This window comes from Mustela lutreola, chromosome 2, assembly GCF_030435805.1.
Source record: "Mustela lutreola isolate mMusLut2 chromosome 2, mMusLut2.pri, whole genome shotgun sequence".
In the NCBI taxonomy this organism is placed as follows: domain Eukaryota; kingdom Metazoa; phylum Chordata; class Mammalia; order Carnivora; family Mustelidae; genus Mustela; species Mustela lutreola.
Window position 1 is genome coordinate 117,748,910 of NC_081291.1, and position 22,289 is coordinate 117,771,198.

A 22,289-nucleotide genomic window follows, 5' to 3' on the forward strand; every position below is an offset into this window, starting at 1 on the left:
GGTGGTCACAGTGTGAATCCATTAAGTGATTGAATATGGGCATTTCTAATTCTTGAACCAGCATTCAAAGCTTCACTGCTACCTTCCCAAAAGCTTTATCTTCAGTAATAACCTACCAATTTAGAGTAAATAATAATAATAATAATGATAATAATAATAATAGCTACCATTTATTGAGCACCTATTCTACTGTGTGCCAGGCACTGTGCTAGGCACTTTTCGTACAATATCTAATTTAAATCCTCACAACAACCCTGTGAGGTAGGTATTATTATCATCATTTTACATATGAGGGAATTGAGGCTCAGAGAGATTAAATAACTCTCTTATCATGAAACCAAAAAGTAGCAGAGCTGGAATTCAAACCCAGAACAAACTGACTCCAAATCCCATGCTCCTGTGAATTAGAGTAGAGGCAGACGGGAGAGCAAGAACCATATTTAAGAAAGATTTTTGGAGTGGAATGATATGATGTGCTGACTTGTAAGATATGAGGAGGAATCTAAGCCCATACATGTTCCTAGCTGGTGTACCTATGTAGAGTGTGATAAAGATCACTAGGATCGGAATTCAGGAACATACTTGATGCGGGAAATGAGTTGAGTCCATATGGATATGTCCATGTTGATGTCCAGTGGGTGATAATGCAGATCTCAGATTTGGAGGCAAATTGTGGCTGGAGATAGGTGTTTTAGAATCACAGGTGTATCAGGGACAATTGAGGACATCAGGATAGATGATATCATTTGGAAAGTAAACATAGAGGAAAGAGAAGTGAACTAAAGATGGAACACTGGGAGCACCAACACTGAAGGCATGAGCAATAGTGAAGTTGAACATGAGCGATAGTGGAGTTGAACATGGCAGAGTCAGAAAAGAAAAAGTAGGGAGGCAGCCCTGTAGTGGTGGCTAGAGAAAGCCATGGCCTGGATTGGGAGCAAACCTAGAGCTCCTAGAAGGCAGGAAAGACTGAGTCATGCTTCCAACACAGCCCTTGGTCACCAAAAACTCCAGAAGTATTGGTTAAATGAATGAATGCCAAAAATGTCCTTACCCTAGTTTGCCCCAAAGCCTGGAGCTTAAGACTTAATCCTACTCTTGACACCCCAGTCCTAAAAACATGGATGGCTAGGTGAGCCAGGAGAATTTATAGAAGAGGTTTAAAGAGAAAGTCATGATTTGCTTCAACTGGAGAATAAGGTAAAAAATAAAACCTGGCATTTTAGTAGGAGTCCCAGAAGCCCCTTGCCCAACCTTTTTCTGTGATTGTGAAATAAGGGAAGGGTGTATGGGGTGAGGGTCAGGGTGAGAACCACCTGCCAGTTGCCTGCGGAGTCCTCTGCTGAGCCTAACCTGAGAACCAATTCACGAGCTTTATCCAGGTAGAAAGATGATGAGGACATGTGTGGGAGGCTTGAAGGGAGAGGGAAGTCAGGGGACCAGCCCTACAACCTGGGAGAGAGGGTCCAGCCCTCTGGGTAGGGACCAGCCTTGAGACTTAAGTGAACTTACATAGGCACATATGTGTATGTGTGTGTGTGTGAGAGAGAGAAAGAGAGGGAGAGGGAGAGGGAGAGAGAGAGAGAGAGAGAGAGAAGAATGGGGCACCCTCTGGAAAGGGGAACAGAGTCTCTCATACATGGGTGAGAGGCTGAAGCCTTCCACAAAAGCCTAATGACTCAACATGCTGAAGTGGGGGTGTGGGAGCTGAACATCCTTGGGAAGCCCTGAGGGGCTGCAGAAGCAGGGTTCCTGGTCTCCTCGGAGGCTGGGCCTCCCCTTGCTGGGGGCTCACAGAAAGTCAAACAGCCCGAAATTCTTGGCTGCTCCAGGCCCAGGAAAAATTGAGGGAAGAAAAAAGAAAGAAAAGAAATGTTTCAGGCCCAGAGGTGAGATGAGCCTGCTGGTTAGTAGGGTTAGGGGTCTGAAGGAACCAGCACACAGGGTGGGCATGGGGGTGCAGGTATAGGGGTAGAGCGGATATGCTTCCTGGAAGCCACCAGCAGCTCAGGCAACTAAGGGGGGCCCTCGGGCTTCCAGTAAAGGTCCGCAGGCTGGATAGCTTGGATGCTTACTGGAAGGGACTACGGCTCTAAGGCGGAGTACTGAGGCAGCCCTGGGGGGTGCGGTGGGTGGTTAGGAGGAGGGGTAGATGAAGCAAGTATTTTTTGGTGTCAGTATTGTGAGGGGGAAATTTAGGAGATTAGCACACATGCTTGAGGGGATGCAGTTAATGGAGAGCTGATGTAGAGGAATGAATGGTGCAAGATTGATGAGGGGGGAAAAGTGAGGATAAAGGGACAAGCAGGCCCAAAAAGGGTCTGCTGGTGTCAATTCCTGAAGTGTGTGTGGGGAATAAGGAGCAGCACCAGCAAGTTGGGTCTCAGAAACGAAGCATCCTGGGAAGGCCTATGCAGCAGTTAGTAGGCAGGGGGACAAGCTGGGGGTGGTGGCAGGTTAGGGGCCGCAGTGGCGACCGGTGGGTGCACCCCACCCTCGCTGCGCCCAGCGAGCAGTTAGCGCGCCTGAATTTAGTTCAATTTATTTCCCTTTCAGGTACCAGACAAAGTAAAAAAGACGGACGGATGGAGAGAGGGACGCAGCCGCCGGGGAGCGGGATCGACGTGGGGGAGGGGCCCTGTTCACATCACATCCACAAAGAACTCACTGGGGTTTCCCATGGCCATGCGGAAGGACTGTCTGCTGGCTGTCAGTTCGGGGGGCACAGAGGCCAGGTCGCGGCCCGGAGGGGCTCCTGGGGGCCCCATGGCCGCGGGCGGTGGGGGCATCATCAGCATGGGGGGACCGTAGAGAGGGGGCACGCCAGGGGGACCATAGCTTGGGTGCGTGTGGTGGCTGCGCAGGCTGCTGGCCATTGAGTGGTGGCTGCGGTGGCTGTGCTCGCTGGCAGCAGGCCCCGAGCGCTCACTGGGCGCTCTTTCCCGTGGACCCCGCAGGCTGCTGCGGGTTGTGTGGTCCGACTCGCTGCCGCTGCCTCCTGACTTCGAGTCTCCCGCCTTCGGGTCCTTCTCCTTCCTCCGGTCACTGCCGCTACGGTTGGAACCACTGCTCCGGCTACCTGCAGGGGACAGGCAGGCCCAGGGTGGGGGATGCTCAGAGCTGGCAGAAGCGGCTTGGGGCTCTCCTGTGCCCCCACCACCGCTGCCTCTGCCTTACCTTCACTGTGCTGACTGCTGGCGCTGCCCCCACCATAGCTGTACCCCAGCTCTGGGAAGCCTGGGTGCGGGTTGTAGGGGTGTGGGGGTGGAGGGTACTGGTAAGGGAAAGCCATGGGCCAAGGGGCGGCCCCTGGGTGTGGCAAAGGGGCCAGCGTGTCCTGGTCAGAGGCACCACTGGAACCGTCGTGATCATGGAGGGACAAGTTGGCCATGTCTGTGGAGGGGAGGAGAAGGCCAGATGAGCTGGGTCTATCCCACGCCCCCACACCCCTAGGTCAGGAGACAGAGGTCCCCACTCTAGGTTGGGCGGGCACATTTACCATGACACCTAACACCCGTGGTAGTTTATCCCCAAAATGAGAGGAGGCACAGGTCAGAGATCTCTCACTCCTTCAGACCCCCTCCACTACCCATCTGAGATGGTGGAGAGGGAGACCCTTGCAGACACAGCACCAAGGGAAACCCTCCTCAGGAAGGCCCTAAGCCCCCACTTCAATGCCCAATCCTGACACCCAACTCCCATTTCCAGGGGTCTGACAGTTTCTCCTCCTTCCTTAGTAAACTGGAAGAAGTAGCAGAAGTCTTAAATGGGCAATGTTCTCTGTTCACTTAGGGGAGTGCGGGAAGCTGAACTAGCAGATAGGTACTGCAAACCTGGGAGTCATTGGCATGATCAAAGCCCTTCACCTCATGCAGATGTTACCACCAGCCTGTGAAGAGGGCATCAGTCACATTTTTTCCAGATGAGGAAAGTGAAGTCCAGAGAGGTTAAATGACCTGCCTGAGGTCAATCCAAACTATGGCCAGAGCAGAAGCTAGGAGTTACTTATTTTCTTCTGACCTTTCCAGGTGAGTCATTAATAAAGAGTAGGGAGCAGCTGGGGGAAACTTAGGTGAAACTTTGCCCTCTCCCTTCACCTAGAACTAAAAAAAGTACCCATTATAGGCCAGAACAAACATAGGCCTTTCAGAGCGCCCCTGTACAGAAGGGACTTGGCCTAAATGGATTTTCTGGTGCTGTTGGGTAAGGTGGAAAGGCCTCAGAAAGAGAACCACTTAGGTGCCTCCTCTGTGCCCTCCACCCCATTCCCAGCCAGGCCTCATTCTTCACAGTATTAACATTACTTGTTTCACGACTCCGGTTCCCCCAGGAAATCGTGCACTCCTTAAGGCCAAGGCTGCCCACTCCAATGTTGGAACTACTTGAAAAGGAATACAAGGGGCCACCAGAAGTGATGACCTACCTGGGACACCCCTTGCTCACACCTCATCATACCAGGTCCCAGAGCTCTAAGAGAGCTGGAATTGCCCTACCAGCCAGGTGTTGGATACAGATGGAGCCCTTTGTAAGTGAGCTCAAGTTTCCAGGAGAGAAGAGGTCAGAAGAGGGGATGTGAGAGGGCTGAGGCAGTCTGTGGAGTCTACCAGCCATCAGACTGCCAAGGCCTGCAGCTAGCATGGGGGATGGTGATGGTGAGGAGCAGGGGCTGGCCATGGCTCATGCCCCAAGAACTGGTGACTGTTTCAACCTCCAGGCTGCTGTCCTGAGGGGAATGACTAGAGGCTTCTGGGTATCCCAGGTCCCCAATTCTTTCCTGCTGAGGAGGCTGAGGAGACCTTGGCCAGTGAGAAGAAAAAGACCTGTCTGTCGGCATATCCCTGAACTGGGCCTCTGAGGGGCCTTGACCAATGGATAAGGCCCCAGAAGGCCCCAGGGATAGAACAACATCTCTTGAGCAAAAACCACAGCTGCCTTGAGAAGCTTTAAGGGTCCCTGGAGGTTCAGAGCCAGGGCTGACTTCTGCTAATGATAACAATAGTAACTACACAGGATCAAGTCTAAGAAGCCATTAATTATAAGATGCACCTCAATTTCAGAGATACTGAAATGTGAAAGAAATATTCACCTTAGAATCAATTAAATTTATGAATAATGGAGAACTTTTTTAGAGCACTTACTGTGAACCAAACATGGTACTAAAAGCATTATACATGCTGTCTTAACCTCCGAACAGCTCTGAGATAGGTTCTACTGTTGCCTCCAACTTACAGATCAAGAAATTGAGGCAATGAGAGGTTGTCACTTACCATGTTCACATAGAGAGGGCGGAGCTGGGATTTGAACTCAGAATTGTCCAACTCCAAAACCCTATGCACCCATCACCCCCCATCACGAACTTGTGCTTTGCAGCAACAGCCTTTCTAGTCTTAGAACCTCACGTGAAGCATTTTAAGTCAGTTTTTGGACTCCAGTCAGCAAGCATCTCTGGGCAGACAAAAGGCTCCCTGAGGCAGAGGCAGCTGCTGGGAGGGGGGCTTCTGCTCCCAGCCCTGAGCAATGCTGTCCTGTTTTGAGGACTCCCCTTTCTTCCCAAGGGCTGTCTACGTGCTCAGGAGAAGGGGGTTCCCTGAAGACCTTTCCTCCTTAAAAGCCCTCACTGGCTTTGCACTGTCTCAGGACCAAGTCCAGAATGCTCGGGGCAGCTTGCAGAGTCCTCTCTAAGCTGGCCCTGACAGTTTATTTTCAGTTTCATCCCAAGACCCAGACCATCCTCAAGGGTTTGAGGAGGCTGGGGACTTGGGGCCTCAGGCTAGCCCCAGGTCCTGCCTTGGTGGAACCTGTTTGGTGCTGGGAGGGTGACTAGGGGCCAATGGTAGGATCTTTGTTTGACCTGGCTAAGACAATGTTTCTGCAACACCACATACCTAGGCAGCTCCAGATGATAGCAAGAAAAAGGACTCTGGAGCCAGAAAGACCTGGACCCAAGGCCTAACTCCTCTGCATCTGGCTGTGAGAATGGGTGGACTATTTAACTTCTCTAAGTCTCAGTTTCCTTGGCTGAAATAGGGACAGTGATCCATCTTCCCAAAGGTGAGGAGGCGGGGGTTGTGAGAACTGAGTGAGGGTGAGATGATGCTCAGAAACAACCAGTATAGGCCAGAAACAGAGGAGGCGCTTGGAAAATGCCAGCCCCAAGATGGGGATGCAGAGCAGGTGAAAAGGCCTGAATGGGCTCTGCTTACACTAGAGAGGGAGGCCTGTGCCAGGCCTCAAGCTGGGCCCCCAGCCTGGTTGCCTGCTCATGCCTCATGTGGACTCCCTGGGGTCTGCTGCCACATCCTTGTGCACCTCCCCACTCCCAGCCAGCAGACAGAGCAAGGAGGTAGGGGAGGCACATACTGCCACAGAGGTCACCGAAGATATAGTAGCACTGCTCAGAGAAGGTGATCTTGTTGACAGTGTGGCGGATGAAGCCGGCTTTTAGCAGGTTGCTGGCGTACTTTCGAGCCTCTCTCCGGTCCGTGAAGCCTTCTACGTTGTGGTATAGCCAGTCCACCACATCCGAGCCTGGGGGCAAGGCCACCACTTGACTGGGAGGCCCACCTGACTTGGGCTCCTCTGACCTCCCAGAAGCCACAAGGCTGGGGCTGGTTCCAGCTCAAGGGAGTGGCCCAAGGGAGATCTTCAGCCCCCAGCCTGCCCTGCCCCATCACTCCCCACCCTGTCCTTCATCCCACCATGCAACCCTGTCCTTCATCCCACCATGCAGCCCTCTCACCGATGAAAGCATTGGGGATGGTAATCTTGAGCCACATGCGGTCACGGACCTCCAGCCCAGATTCAGGGGAGGCCATGGCTTTGACAATGGCGGCCATGTCACTGTGGATGGACAGGTGGAAGTCATCTAGGCCTGGGGGTGGGAGGCAGAATGGTGAGGCAGAAAGAGGCTACAGAGTTAGGTAGAGAGAAAAGTCTGCTCTGCAGCTCTACCATCTAATGACTACGGACCAATGGTGGGCACATTACTGACTTCTAGGACACTTAGTTTCCTCCTCTGTAAAAATAGGGACTTTAATATTTATTTTGCAAGAATTTTTTTTTTTTTTTTTTTTAAAGTAGGCTCCACGCCCAGTGTGGAGCCCTGAACACAGGACTTGCGCTCACAACCCTGAGATCAAGACCTGAGCTGAGATCAAGAGTCCAACGCTTAACCAGCTATGCTACCATATTTTGCAAGGATATTTAAAGAGAGAATTAAATAATATAAATGAAAGTGCTTAGCATAGTATATAACATGTGTGTTAGAGTAAAAATGTCAGTCATTTTCTGAGTGCTTACTTCATGCCACATCCTGGGATGGGGGCCTCACTTATATCCTCTCATTAAACCCTCCCTCCCTCGCCCTGGAACCCGGTAGAGTGCATATCATTAGTCCCATTTTACTAGAGGAAACTGAGGCTCACAGGATGCTCAATACAGGCTCAGAGGCAAACACTGTTTAGTGAGGGTAGGGTGTCCACTGAGGGAAGCTGCAGTGTGAGGAAGCTGGAATGAACTCAACCCCCTCTCCAGCCCCCTCTGACTTTTAAGCAAGAGTCTCCATGTGGGCCTTCATCAGTCCCTCCCACCCGGCCCTGCCCGCTGGGCCTAGGGGGCAGGGCTGGACACTCACGCTCTGTGTCAGGGATGGAGCTGGTGATGGAAGAGCTGGTGGAGGTGATGGTGCTCAGGGAGGGGCTCATGCCATAGGCAGGGAAGGTGCCAGTCATGGCTGCAGTGTGGGAGACCCAGGCTGCAGGGTCAATGGGCCGGATGGGCTCACCTGCAGGGAGGAGAAGAGTCAGGGGCTGCCCCCTGACAGGCCCCACAGGGAAGGTATGAGGGTTCAGGGGAACAGAGAAGTATGGAGAGACAGGGTTCACGTGTACCAAGCACCAGCTTTAGGGCCAAGTCCCCCAAACACTTACTCCTGGGCAGTGTGAAGCAACCACGTGGACTTGGGTCCCAGCACTTGGCTACAGTCAGGGTGATGGGCCTGAAAGCAAGGGGGTTCCTAGTGAGGGCTGGATGCATGGAGTCCAGATAAGCCCCCTGCCTGATGGCCAGAAGTGCCTGCTCCCTCCTTCCCATGTCCTGTCCCATCCATACCCTGGTTTGTGCACAATCTCCCGCAGGACCCTGACCGCGTCATCATTGCTCATGTTTTCAAAGTTGATCTCGTTTACCTGGGAGAGAGGGTCAGAAGTGGGATAAGCAGCTGGGCTGGGGAGATGGGTAGGGAAGCTGAGCTTAATGGATCAGGAGGTCTTCCCCCTACCAAGCAGTGGCCTTTAAATGAGCCGGTACAGGGATGGGGATTATCCCCCTATGCCCCAACCCCAGCACCACCTCCGGGGCACATGTACCTGTAACAGCATATCTCCTGGCTCGATGCGTCCGTCCGCAGCCACAGCCCCACCCTTCATGATGGAGCCAATGTAGATGCCTCCGTCACCGCGCTCATTGCTCTGGCCCACAATGGAGATGCCCAGAAAATTGTACTTTTCTATAGAGAGTGACACAACCTTAAGAGGGGAATAAAGTTCCTACCCAAATTCTGAGTCCCGTATTAGAAAAGGGTGGAAAGGGATGGGAACTAACATTTCAGTGAACCTGAATCAGGCCCTGTGCTCAGTATGGTCATGCATACTTCTATTTAGTCCTTGCCAGCTCTGCCACAGGATCTCTTAGTCCCATTTTACAAAGCAGGCAACTGAGGTTTGGAGAACCTCAGGCGCCCCCTCAATGACTTTTCTAAGCCATTAAGTTGCAAAGCCAGGATTCAACTCAGACTTAAATACTAAGGTTGGGGCTCTTTTTACTACATTCAGCTATCTCCTAAAGACAGCACCTAGGGCAGAAATCAGAGAGTGATAAGCAACGGCTGAAAAAGGGAAGGGGGATAGGAATCAGAAATTACTTCCTCCAGGAAGCCTTCCCTGATGCCATCCTCTATTTTCATAGCTCTCTGTGCTTACCTCTGTCCTAGCTCGTGAGCTATTGAAATGGTCAGTTGATGTACCAGTTTATATTTATGAGAGAATGCTCCTCGGGGGCAGAGAACATATCTTGTGCCTCTCTGAACTCCTCAAGTCTGCCCAGTATCTGGCATACGGTAGGCAGGCCCTCAAGAGTATTGTTTCACCAGACTCACCCATGTTGAGAGTGACAGTGATGATGTTGAGTGACATGGTGGAGTCCGTGATGCTGCTGAAGGATGAGGACTGAAATAGACAGAGGCACTGAGCAGCATGCAGGGGTGGCAAGAACTCACTGCTCCCACCTAGCTCCTCCTCAGCCCTCAGCCTCCCCTCCCCTCTAAGGCTCAAATGCTGGCCCAAAAGAAGGGGGTCTAAGGAAGCACACAGCCTGGATCTGCCTGCACAGGGCTCAGTCTGCCCCCACCCATCTCTGGCCTTTCAGGTCCCGTACCCGTTCAATCCGCGAAACCTTCTGCTTCCTCCGCCGCCGCTTATGTCTTCTCATCAGGCGTGAGGCGCTGCTCTGCTCTGTGGAGCTGCTGAACCTGGGGGGCCCATAGTCGTTCCCCACCAGGCTGGCCCAGCCCTGCCCCACAAGAGGCACCGCAGGGCCCAAGTCCCTTATGCAAAGCCCACAGCCCTCCCAGGGTCCCACCATCCTGGGGGGAGGGAGGTGGGGTCAGGGTTCCTCGGGGGGGTCACCTGCCCATAGTATCAATGAAACCAAAGCCCCACCTGCTAGTAGAGTCATCCTCATCTGAATCAAAGAAGCTGGTGGTCTCTAACTCGCTGCTCATAAGGGTGGATGAGCTATCATAACCCCCTGGCTCTCGCCGCCGCTCCCCCTTTGCAGTTCCATTTAGCCGGGTTGCTGCAGGGAACAGAGGTAGCTGGGTTCACAGTGCCCATGCAGCAGGGAAGGGAGGCACAGGGCTGGGCTTGGGGCTGCACGGGGGTCAGGCATACCCAGAGCTTGGGAAAGGGCAAAGAAGTGGGTAGCTGAATGGAAGCTATGAGGGAAGGCGTAGGGATGGGGAGGGAAGGCGTCTGTTCAGGGAAGACGCACTGTGCTCTGGACCGTCCCTCCTGCGTGGCCGTTCGCGCTGGGCAGAGACCAAGGAGTCCGTCTCTGTGTCATTGTCCAGGTTCTCCTGGCTGCCTCCACCAGCATGAGGGCTGTGGGGAAGAGAGGACTTGGTGGGAGAGGGGGCAGGCTGGGGGTTCCCTCCCCCTAGCCCTGGGCTGACCTGATGCAGGCCTCCCCCATGGGCCCGTTCCACTCTCAGGCCACACTCACTGGAAGGATGGGGGCCGGGAGTCCCCAATGCCTCCTGTGCGCTCCATGGGCGGTGGCAGTTCTGATGGGTTGTCGGCACAGAAAGGAGCTGGCTCTGGGTGGGAGCCCTCGGCAGATACCAGCTGACAGGGAAAGAATGGGTGGGTAGTATGGTACGGGGGCACCAGGGATCAGCAGATAGCTGGCTTCCAGCATGGCATGCAGACTTGGGGAGAATGAACCAGGGGATATGGAGGCAGGAGAGAAAGGACTGTGCAAGGTCAGCTGGGATGACGACTGGACTCACTGCTCACAGATGGGGAGGATGGAAGACATGAGCTACTGAAATGGGATGGGGGCAGAGAACAAGGGTCAGTGGTCCCAGACAGAGGTTGGCTGGAACCTGTGGCAAAGTGCCTCAAAGGGCATAGGAGACATCTGTGTCTCTGATGAGTGTTTCTGTCCCTCCCTTCCCCACATTCCATCTCCCTACCCACAGCTTTCACCAAGGCTACAGAATCTGGGGTGAGAAACAGTTCAGGTAGAAAACTCAGGGGAGAGTCAGATATTGAAGTATAAAACCACTAGCTATAATCTTAACAACGCTTTTCTTGTCTAGTCCACTGCAGGGATGCAGGAGGAAAGAGGGCTGAGGAGGGCTCCTTACCCAAGACACCACCCGGCCATTGAAGCAGGGCAGCTTGGCATTGTCGTCAGAGATCTCCTCCTTCACCACTCTGCAGGGAAAGGATGGGGGTATCAGGGTGAGCTTTCTAGGGTGGAAATGGAAGGGTCCTCACAATCCTAACTCAAGGGCCCTTCCACCCTAAACTGGGAATCATGTCACCAGCCTAAGTGTATTCAAATGGGAGCAGAAGTGGGGGTCACCCAGGGACTGCTCTTTAGCACCACCAGGAAGACACCAGCCCTGCCCAGGCCAGATGCCATCCTAGGGTGTCCTCTCAGTTATCAGGTGATTACAAATTACACCTGACAAATTGCTGTCCCCTATAAATGTGGCTACTCCCTAGAATTCCAAGAGTGTGTTATCCAGTCCCAACATAGCTCTTCTGGGCTGAACTTATTCTTTCCCTCTGACCTTAAACTAGGAAAAAGCACATCCTTATTTCTGTCTTTTCCTTCTTGGGAATCCTGACATTCTTCTGAGAGGTGTGGATGAAGAGTTTAAGCAAATTAGGAAAGAGAAGGGGAAAAGATGTCTAATGAACATCCCCCATTGCCATTATGCTAACAGTACCAACTGCTCTCATTTACTAAGCATGAATCATGGGCCAAGCACTAAGCTAAGCACTTTACTTGGGTCATTTACTACTCACAGCAATGCTAAGATAGATACAGATGGGAAAACTAAGGCTCGGTAGGTTCAGAAACTCACTCACAGTCACACACTAATAAAGGCTGGAATTTGAATCCTAGTCAGCATGATTCTTTAGCGTTTATTCTTACCTATTATACCACGGTATCTCCCTATAGTTGGAATGTATAATCTTCACATCACCTTCATTGTAAGGACAAGATCCTCATTTTATGAGTAAAGAAATAGAGAAACATTCAGTTGCTTGTTCCAGGTCATAGAGCTAGAAGATGTCAGAGTTGGAATTCAACCCCAAGCTTGCCTGACTGCAAAACCTATGGTCTTTCCATGGTATTTCACATTTTTTCTCTTACAATGACAGGTGATGTGGATCTGTATGTGTGGTGGTAGTGGGGGGAGGAGAGAGTGATGTGGGCAGGGAGGGGGTGGGATGTGTACAGGCATGTAGTTTGGCTCGGGGGATACATCAAGGCAAGAAGTCAGACCACGATTACAGTCTGGGGCTAGAGAAAGGAATGGAAAAGTTTGAGGAGCCCAGACTGTGTCAAACACTCTAGGAGTACAGAGCTGGAAAAATGTGATCAGGGGCAAGAGGAAGACATGCCTGGGGTTGTGAGCAGAGAGGAAAGACAGCAAGAAAGGAGACTGGGAAGCCTAGTCCTTCCTTGTTCTTGGAGCAGCTTCTGTCCAGAGCCGGGAACGTGCTTGGCTCCTTATGATGCTCACATTCTTGGACTCACAGCCAAGTTCAAAGACCGAGCCTGCCCTTCTCCCTCCCATCTAGCTCTGGTTCCTCCACCATTTCCAACCCCACAAAGACCCTGGGAAAGCAGCTCTAATCATTCTGGTCAAGCCCACGATGGCAGAAAGCCCAAGGATAGAACATGCTGAAAAGAAGGGACATGGAGATAGCTCAGAGTCATCAGCCAGGCTGGCCAGAAGATACCCTAAGCTTGCAGTCCAACACGGGACCTGGGGCTCAAAGGAAAATGGGGTATGTGGGTCGCATGACAGAGATTGACCTGCTCTGGAGAGGGTCTCTCTCTGGTGGGAAACTGCTGCTGAGTCCCCACCACACCACCCCCGCCCCCAGCAGGCCCCACCACGCAGCTCCAATGCTACAGATGTTTCCTCTCTTTCTAGGGGTCACCGACAGGTCGCCAAGGCTCTGCTGACTCATAACGATCAGCTGATCTTCAGCAACAGCCTTGGGGGACCTCAGACAGGCCTCCCCCTCCCATCATGGAGATGAATGGCTCATGGTTGCATAGCACTAACACACACACACACACACACACACACACACACACTTGAACAAATCTGGGTTCTGATTCTGCCACATATTAGATCTCCTAGCTTAGAGAAATTTCTTAACTTTTCCAAACCTTTGTCTTACCCTGGTAAGTGGGATTTGTGAATGCCTGTCATGATCTTGGCTTACAATAAAAGCTAACTATTAGCTGTGCCAATTTTTAGCAGGTTCCATACTCTCTTTCCAACTTGGTGTAAGTTTCTAAGGGTAGGGACCAAACAAATCTGCGCATCACTCATTGTCCATCGTTGTTCAATTAAAAAGCCTTTGCTAAGAACCCAGCAGGTTTTAAATCCTATGCTTGCTACAGTATAAACTTCAAGGTGCATCAGACCAGGAGCCTGCCTTGTCCTTGGAGGTTATGGCCCAATGGATAGTGCATGCAAGTATATGGCAAGTGGGAAGTGGTCAGAACCATAAGAACAGCAGATGTGTGCACTGGACAGACATCTGTTGAGTATTTCTTAGGTGTCAGGTCCTGGCTAGGAGCTCAGTAGGTGTAACGATAAATGGGATAAAGTGCTGTAACTTTCAAAGCTCAATGCAGAGGATGGGGCAATATGCACGTGGGGAAGACAAGGGAAGAGCAATGTGCTCTGAGGAGAAGGCCCAGAGGCACGGCAGTATGTGACATAGAGCAAGGAACAACACAGTTGGTAGCCCAACTTCCCAAGTTGCTCCTGCCCGCCTCGAGGCCACTCTAGCCGCCGTCCCCCATCTCCCTCAGTGCTGAAAATGTTTATTCTTCCTCCATTTTGCAGCAGTTTAAGAGGGTCTGGCCTACCTTAGCTTGACAAATACTTCTGGAGACCAGATGGGAGTTGGGGAGTCCTCCGGCTTCACCAACTGGAACCTCAGAGGGTGAGCTTGGAGAGCAGCCTTGCTCCTCTGACCCACTCTCCCAGCTGTCAGCAGAGGTCGCTGGCCTCTACCTGACCCTGGTCTCAAGGGGCTAAGCCCTATCACCTCTATAGTTTGCCAAGGCTCAGCATCTCCTTCAGAGAGGACGTATCTGTGCAATGGTGACAATAATTGTAACATCTACAATTGTGTGATTAAGGCCTTAGACTTTGGAGCCAGATTTCTGATGCAGAGTCAAGCTCTGCCACTTAGTAGTTGTGTGGCCTTGGGGAAATTACTTTTTCTCTGTGCTCTAGTTTCTTCCTCTATAAACTGGGGATATTACTACTTATTTCATAGGGCTGTTAAGATGACTGCATGAGTAAATATTTGAAGAGCATTTAGATCAGTGCATGCACACTGAAGCATCCTAAGGAGAGTCTGTTAAATAAATAAAAGATATAAACTTCTCAGCTACTAGTTCTCTGTGACGAGACAGCTCTAGCCCTCTCCTGCTCAATAATCCTGGGAATAAAAACAAAATCAATCTCCTCCTTTGGCTTTGTTCTCAACCCTGTTAACACAGTCTACTAGATACTTTGCCAAGGACGGTTCAAGTACCACTAATGTACGCAAGATCGCTTCAGGTGCACCTGAATGAGTGTTTAATTCAATAGTTAAGTATTTTATTTTTAACATATTTTAGAAAGAAATACAAATAGAAATTCATACCTGTGACTTCATATTACGGATTGGGTCAAGCTAAGAAAGAGTGAGTGAACAGACAGTGGATTTAAAGAACAATAACAGTGAGCAGATGAAATGGGGGCCCTCCTAAGACTGCAGTTAGGCCTGGCTTGACAGCAGCCTGGGCGGGGAATGGGAGGCAGCCCAGAGGGGTCTAGGTTTACAACAGGCGGGCTAAGTCCATTGGGTTCAGGGGTGAGTGGAGGGTGGAGACACATACTTATCCTAGTCCCCCAAGGCATCCAGTCCCAGGGTGGCTCCAGCACACTGGGCTCTAGAGGATTTGCCCTATCCCATACCCTGAGGGGGCATCTTGGTTTCTTCCAAATCTCTTTTTCTCTTACCACACCAAGGCATTTGCCCCCTCACTCTCACCCCTTGCAGATCAATCCTCCTTTAGAATCTTCCAGTCAGAGGTGTCTTCCTCTGGACTGAAGCCAGACAATCATTACTACATCAGGAGTCCCCACCCCAGGGTAGGAACAGCAAGAGAACCCAGAGTGGTCAGGAGCTGCATAGCACTTCCCACTGTACAAAGCACTCTCACACATAGGAGCTCATGGACTCATCAAACCCTGAGTTCTGTGGGGAAAGGTGACAGCAAAACATGTTAGGCAGAAGAGGAGAGAAGGTGCTTGCCTCCCAGGGCCAAAAGGGCAGGGGTCCCAGAAGACAAGTCAGACTGATAAACACCAGGAAGGAGCATATCTCCCTTCACTCAGCTCTGGGGCCTCAGCTCCAAAGAGCAGTGCAGGCCTCAGGCTGGGGCTGGAAAGACAGCCTTTAGGCCTGGAGGGCCCGGGAAGGCCTTCCCCACAGGCCTCCAGGCCCAGTGCCCAGTTAGTGTGGGGCTGGCAAGTCTGGGGGCCTCCCCCTCCCCCAGTCCCTTGGGAGTTGGGGGGGGCGGTGAGGGGATGGGCCAGGCTCCCCCTCCCAGGCCAGCTGCTACAGAACCTTCCGGCTCCAACATTCCATCCCTTCTTAAAGGGGAAGTTCCTGCTTCCAAACTCCGCCTGTCCAAAGCCCTGCAGTTGGATGGAGAAGACCCTGCCAGGGAGAGGAAGATGAAGAACACCAAGAGAGCTTCCTGGCCCTCTCATCCAGGCTCTGAGGCCCTTTCCAAGGTCTCCCCCTTGGCTACCATCTGGAGGAAAAAGGCCCCAATTCTGAAGGGAAATCAGCACCTAGGCCAGGGGGTACTTCTCAGGGGTCAGGCACTCCGATTCCTTGACAACATCCTAAACACCCCACAAGGAAGGGGAGACAGCTAAATAAACATTAGGCTTGCTAGCCTCAGCTTGCAGCCTGGCCCTAGAGCCCCCCTCCTACTCCCCCTCCCCTCAGTTCAAAGTCCTACAGCATAGCCCCTGGAAGCATTACTCCAAATATGGCTCTGAGTTGGGAGCTGAAAAGATGGAGAGGGCAAAGGTCGGGTGCCAAACACCCCAAGTCTCTGCTAAAAAGGTGGCTCCCTTGGCAGGCGGCAGGTGGGGGGCTCTGGCTCTGGAATCCGGTGGAGGCGGGGGTGTGTCTATGTAGGACACTGGCTCTGAGGAGGTAAAGGGGGCTTGGAACTCTGGTTGCTTTGGGGGAGTCAGACGTCCTCCTAAACTAGGGGGGCCTAGGTCCCCCACAAGAGGTAAAAGTAAAGTCCCTATAGGGGCTTGAACTCCAGCCTCTGGAATCCAGAGTAGGGCTAGAAGCCAGTGTAACAAGGGGAGTCCAAACTGGCCGAGTGGGCCCCGAGAAGCCGGAGGGGCCGGGGTTCCCCGGAGGTGAGGCAGGGGCCATCCTCACCCGAAATCGTCGTCCATAGACTTGAAGAAGAACTTATAGCTGGGTCGCTGCAGAACGCCCTTAAAGTCCGCCAAGGTGACGCGCTCGGCGGGTAGGGGCAGCTTCACCAGGTACGGTGTCTCCTGCCCGTCCAGGTGGTAGATGATCTTGGTCTCGCCCATGGCTCCGGCCTCCGGCCCGGCGGCCCGCGCGCGGCCTGCTTCCGCGGCCCGGCCGGGCCTCTCGGGCGGCGACGGCGGTCGGCGCGGCCCAGCGGCTCAGCCTAGCTCGGCGGTCGGCCGCGGCGCCAGCTCCCTTGTTCTCCGGCCGCTCCCGGGTCCCAGCGCCGTCTGCCGCCACCGCGGCCGCCGCTTCCGCTCCCCACTCTCCCGGCTCTGCTGGCGACTGCGACTCTTCCGGTGGCCGCGGCCCTCCCGGCTCTGCGCCGAGGCTCGGCCCGCTCCCCTCCCCCGACCCCGGCGCGGCCCCGCCCCGGCGCGGCCCAGCCCCGGCGCGAGCTCCGCCCCCGGCAGCGGCAGAGCCGCGCTGGCCTCGCGGCAGATGGCCGGCCCCTCTGCCGGGCCCCGTGGACACCCCGCCCACCCGCCGGGCGGTGAGCTTGGCCACCAGCGCTCGGATCCCAGACCTGCGGGGAGCTTGGTGGCGGTCACCTAGGCTCCCCAGACAGGGAAGGCAGGTCTCACCAGGATGGCAGCGTTCGAGGACTCATCAAACCCTGGCTCTGGACCCAAGGGGGATAGGCTGTTCCTCAGCAGCCTGAGGTCACTCTGGCCCCCAGAGCTGGGAGGGGGGGAGCGGTTCTGACCAGTTATCGACGGAGGAAAGTGACCTTCCCGTGGCCCTTTCAGGGTCTGTTGGAAAGCATAGCAGCTGTCACTGAGTCTGCCAAACCGAGTTCCTTGCGGGCAGAAAGAAATCGAGTTCTGATTCCTTCTTAAAAACCTCAGTATTCGGCACCTGGGTGGCTCAGTCTGTCTGTCTTATGCTGGAGTCATCATCTCAGGGTGCTGGAATCCAGTTCCATCCGGCTCACTACTCAGCGGGGAGTCTGCTTCTCCCTCTGCCCCTCCCCTCTGCTCTGGCTCTCTCCCACTCTCTCAAAATAAATAAATAAAAACGAAATCCAAAACAAAACAAAAAACAAAACCCTCAGTACCATACCTAGGTGCAAAGCCATGGCTTAATAAACGCACTGATGGAGAATGAGTGCAAGAATGAAAATGAGTGCATGACTGGGTCAGTAAGTCTCAAATCAGAACTAGGTATAATGGGTCCCTCCCTGACAGATCTCTTCACCCCTTAGCTTTTAATCCATTTAATAAGTGCACTCACTAAGGTGCAAGGCAAAATGCAGGGGATAAAGTGAAAACAAGACAGTTAAAGCTGTTCTCAGTCAGGACTCACCTGAAAGGAGGCACAGAGCTTGTAGTATCTTCAGAGGGACAAATGCCATGAAGAAGATAATATGGAGTGATGTGATAGTAAAAGGGAGAAGAGAACCATGGGTGGTTAAAGAAAGCCTCTTCCATCTGAGTGAAGACATAGAATGGAAAAAACAGCCGCTAGAAGAAGGTCTGATGTGGGGGGAAAAGCATTCCAGGCAGAGGGTGTAGTCAGGTATAAAGGCTCAAGTCAGGAATAAATTCTCCCAATTTGAGGAACAAGAAGGCCATTGTGACTATGGTGATAGTGGTAGAATGAGGCTGGAGAGGTAGACATAGGTTCTTTAAGGCCACAGGAGCAAGTGTGGACTCCTCCCACTCCTATTTTGTACACTGTTGCCAAATTAGCATTTTCCAGAGTAAGTACCTCTTCTCAGAAATCTCTCCACATTCCCCAGTGCTTTCCAAAGATTCTTAGTACAATATTCAAAACTCCATAATCGAAACTACCTACCTCTACAGTTTTTTTCATTATATCCTGGCTAAATTTTTTACTTCAGCAAACCAACCTATTTGCTAGCCCCTGCACATACCTTGTGCACACACCCATCTCTTTACTTTTTAAATTAACTAAATGTGCATATTAAGAAAGCTCTTAATAGCAGTTCTTTGTCCCATTTTCCACCCCACCTCAATACATACATATTTTTAAACCTCATACTAGTTATCGATTTATGCATTCTGGACATTGCATATTTATTTCCAAATTTGAAGGATGGATTTTTCTTTCTTCCACCTCCCCCAGCCTCTTCAAGTAGTAAAATCATGCTTTTTGAAGTCAATATAGTTTTTTGTATTGACATTTTGCCCATGGTAAATGCTTCCTTTTTATAACTTTTCATTTCTCCTGGCATTAATCATTGCTTTACTTTTGCATTTGCTTTTTAATTTTTATTTTAATTAATTTATTTTTAAAAATATTTATTTATTTGACAGAGAGAGGGATCACAAGTAGGCAGAGAGGCAGGCAGAGAGAGGGACTGAGCAGAGAGTCTGATTCAAGGCTCGATCCCAGGACCCTGGGACCATGACCTGAGCCGAAAGCAGAGGCTTTAACCCACTGAGCCACCCAGGCGCCCCACATTTGCTTTTTTAAATAGTATAACTACAATTAAGTCTTACCATATAATCTAATAGTTTCTCAATGCATATTTTGTTTACCCTGTCAAATATATTAGATAATCCAACCATTTTCTCCCTTGGAGCCTTCCATTCTCTTGCTCTGGTCTGCACTGTTGGCTGTCTCAGCCTGTGCACAGAAGTCATTCTGGAACTCTCTGCATCATCCTCAGAGTTCCCTTTCTCTCTCCTCTCTGTTGAATCCCCATTTCCTAGATATTTCACTCCTTTGCTTTGGTAAAGCACACTGTTCTGTGGCTTTCTTTGAAAGCATGGGAAATAAAACCCCTTTCAAGAACATGCAAATCTGGAAATATGATTTAAAGTAATTTTCCTTCAGAATTTTGAAGCTATTACCACATTGTCTTCCAGCATCCAGTGTCGCTATTAAGCAGTCAATTTGAGCTCTATTTTTCCTAAGGCTTTGCACGTGACTTGTTTTTACTTTCTCTGGAAGTCTTCAGGAGGTTCTCTTTATTCCTGGGGTTCTGAAATTTTTTTAAAAAAGATTTTATTTATTTGTCAGAGGGCGAAAGCATAAGCAGGGGGATCAGCAGGTGGAGGGAGAAGCAGGCTCCCCGCCAAGCAAGGAGCCCAATGAGTGCAGGACTCCAGCCCAGGACCCTTGCATCATCACCTGAGTCCAAGGCAGACCCTAAACCGACTGAACCATTTAGGCTTCCCGGGGTTTAGAAATTTTATGGTGATACATCTTGGTACTAATTTACTGTGCTAGGCACTTGGTGAGCCCTTTCCATCTAGAAATTCAATAATACTTCCTTGAATTATTTAACATCAGGACCATTTTTTCTGTTATTTTTAGAGCTCCTGTTAGATGTTAGACCTTCCAGATTGATTTTTATTTTTTTCCTCCTTTATCATCTGTTCCCTTTAATTTTTAAATGACTGCACCTTTTTGTGAGATTTTCTTGACATTTCCAACCTTTCCCCTATCCAATTGGATAGGTAAAATGTTCACATTCAAAATTCAACTCCCTAAGGATGGATGTAGTTTTCAGCTTATTCAGTTCTCTAGTATTCCAGTTATCAGTAGGAAATAATTTACTTATTTTTAATTTCTAAAAACCCTGTTATCCAGTTCTCCCTTTTCATAGTACTTTCTTCATAGACACAGTATCTTCCCTCTTTGAATTTTAAGAATAATTATAGCTCCCCCCTGCCCTGAGGTTTTCAAAAACCTCCCTACTTTCTCATTGTTTCCTTGATTTCAGTTTTGTTTTGGTCTCCACCTTACACGTTGGAAGTATCCTCAAATTTTTTTTTTAAAGATTTTATTTATTTATTTGACAGAGAGAGATCACAAGTAGGCAAAGAGGCAAGCAGAGAGAGAGAGAGAGAGGAGGAAGCAGGCTCCCTGCCAAGCAGAGTCCAATGCGGGACTCGATCCCAGAACCCTGAGATCATGACCTGAGCTGAAGGCAGAGGCTTAACCCACTGAGTCACCCAGGCACCCCGGAAGTATCCTCAAATGTTTGATGGCCATTAGTCTAGTCACATTTAAGAGCGAAATACTAAAAAGCTGGTTGGAACTCTGTCCATGTACAGGTTTTTGTTTTTATTTCTACGGTTTTATTTTTAAAAGTAATCTCTATACCCAAAGTGGAGCTTGAACACACAACCCCGAGACCAAAAGTCACATATTCCACTAAACCAGCCCCCACACACAGGGCTTATTAACTAACAAGTTTCACTGTAGGTGATCAAGTGGGGGTGATGATGGGTTTTTGTTTTGAGTAATAATTAAAAAAAAACGTATTCAAAAGCTCCCTCCTCCCCGCCCCCATTTTTCAGTTTGTTTTTTGCCTAGTGTGTGATGATATTCAGAGCCCTCATATACTTTCACTTAATCCCTCATTTCCAATCTAGCCCCTCATCCTCATCTCCATGTCTGTCTTGAGTCCGGGGCTCAAATAACTCTTCCTTAAGGTTCTGGAATTTCATGGGGCTATTTCATACATTCTGCCAGGCACCCATGACCTGTCAGTCTGAAAACTCAAGACCTTTGTACAAATATATTTGATAATTTCCTCCCCACCATCTCTTCAGAAACTAAATCTCCCAGGACTTGCAGGAGAGTAGGGCTAATCAGCAGACTGAATCAGAGGAGCCAGGCCTTTTCTTGTATAGATCCTTAATTCCTCTCCACCCTGTTACCAACCAATCCTTACTCCTTCTGCCAAGCCTTTTGATTTAAAAGGGCACATTGGGTTTGCCTGTTATTAAACCCCTCAGCAGATAGAACCCATCTCATTCTGCTCTGTTAAGTCAACTTTCACTCTTTCATTTATTTTTCATTTTTCAAAATGTCAATGTCTCTCATTCATTGTGATCACCTCAGGTTTTCCTTATTGAGTGATGGGACTTTTTTGAAGAATTCCTTTACCTAGCACTTAAATGAGGTTTTAGAAAAAGTAAAAAACCCACGTGTTTAATGTACGATATTTAAATGGAAACCCTTTGCTTTGCTTTTAAAGTCCCCTTTACCTTTTAGGACACTCAGCTGTCACAATCCTCTAAGCCTTTCCTAATTAGTCCACTGGAAGGAATCTATTCCTTCTAAAAAAGCTCTGTAGGGTGCCTGGGTGGCTCAGTGGGTTAAGCCGCTGCCTTCGGCTCGGGTCATGATCTCAGGGTCCTGGGATCGAGTCCCACATCGGGCTCTCTGCCTGCCTCTCTGACTACTTGTGATTTCTCTCTGTCAAGTAAATAAATAAAATCTTAAAAAAAAAAAAAAAAAAAAGCTCTATAGGCCAACCCTGAGCCCTGCTACCCATCAGGTCCAAATAAGAGGTACCCTATAAGTTATTTGTATTTAACTGCTCCTCGTAGTCCATGCCATAATCTTTATATGCCCTCTAGGAACTAGGTCTTGCATCTGAAAAGCAAAACCTGAGATTTACTGAAGAAGAAAAGTAAATTAAGCTCCTTTTTTTTCCTCTTTAGAAATATTCAGTAATGCCCCTCACACCCTAGTACAATTCAGTATCATCTTCCTTAGCTTACTTCTTTCTACCCAAATAAAATGAACACTGGCAACCATTTTATCTGTGATGTTCAGGAGGGCCACTTGTTACCAGTAGCATCTGTCATTGTTTAAGTGTCAATAGGGTAAGGGATTTAGGACAACAACAAAGAGCTAAAAGAGGTGAGACAGAAGGGCATGTCTCATAGCTGAGGTTAAAGGAGACTACAGAGCAAAACAGCAAACTCCAGCATGGCTCTATCAATGACAAGTTATGGGACATCTCTGAACATTAGGCTCATCTAAAAATGGAGGTAAGACCTACATTATCTACTGTGAAGTTTAGCTAAACACATGAAAAGTATTTAGCAAAATGCTTATCTTATAGTAAATACTCTCTCAATATTAGGAGAAATCCAATTTCATAGGATCTTCCTCTGTTCTTAGAATACCCAC

At 50.2% G+C, this 22,289-nt stretch overlaps 1 protein-coding gene across 1 annotated transcript; it reads right to left on the reverse strand.

Moving 5' to 3' along the window:
- Positions 1-148: 148 nt before the first annotated feature.
- DVL3 (dishevelled segment polarity protein 3) lies at positions 149-16,726 on the reverse strand. The gene is made up of 15 exons (XM_059163317.1): positions 16,290-16,726; positions 10,925-10,994; positions 10,279-10,400; positions 10,048-10,157; positions 9,717-9,852; positions 9,433-9,526; positions 9,155-9,224; positions 8,367-8,506; positions 8,110-8,186; positions 7,929-7,996; positions 7,634-7,783; positions 6,740-6,871; positions 6,361-6,528; positions 3,178-3,393; positions 149-3,079 (listed from the first exon to the last, which is right to left on the reverse strand). Exons 1-15 carry the CDS (start codon positions 16,448-16,450, stop codon positions 2,643-2,645), a joined length of 2,151 nt encoding a protein of 716 aa, XP_059019300.1. The 5' UTR covers positions 16,451-16,726; the 3' UTR covers positions 149-2,642.
- Positions 16,727-22,289: the final 5,563 nt, after the last annotated feature.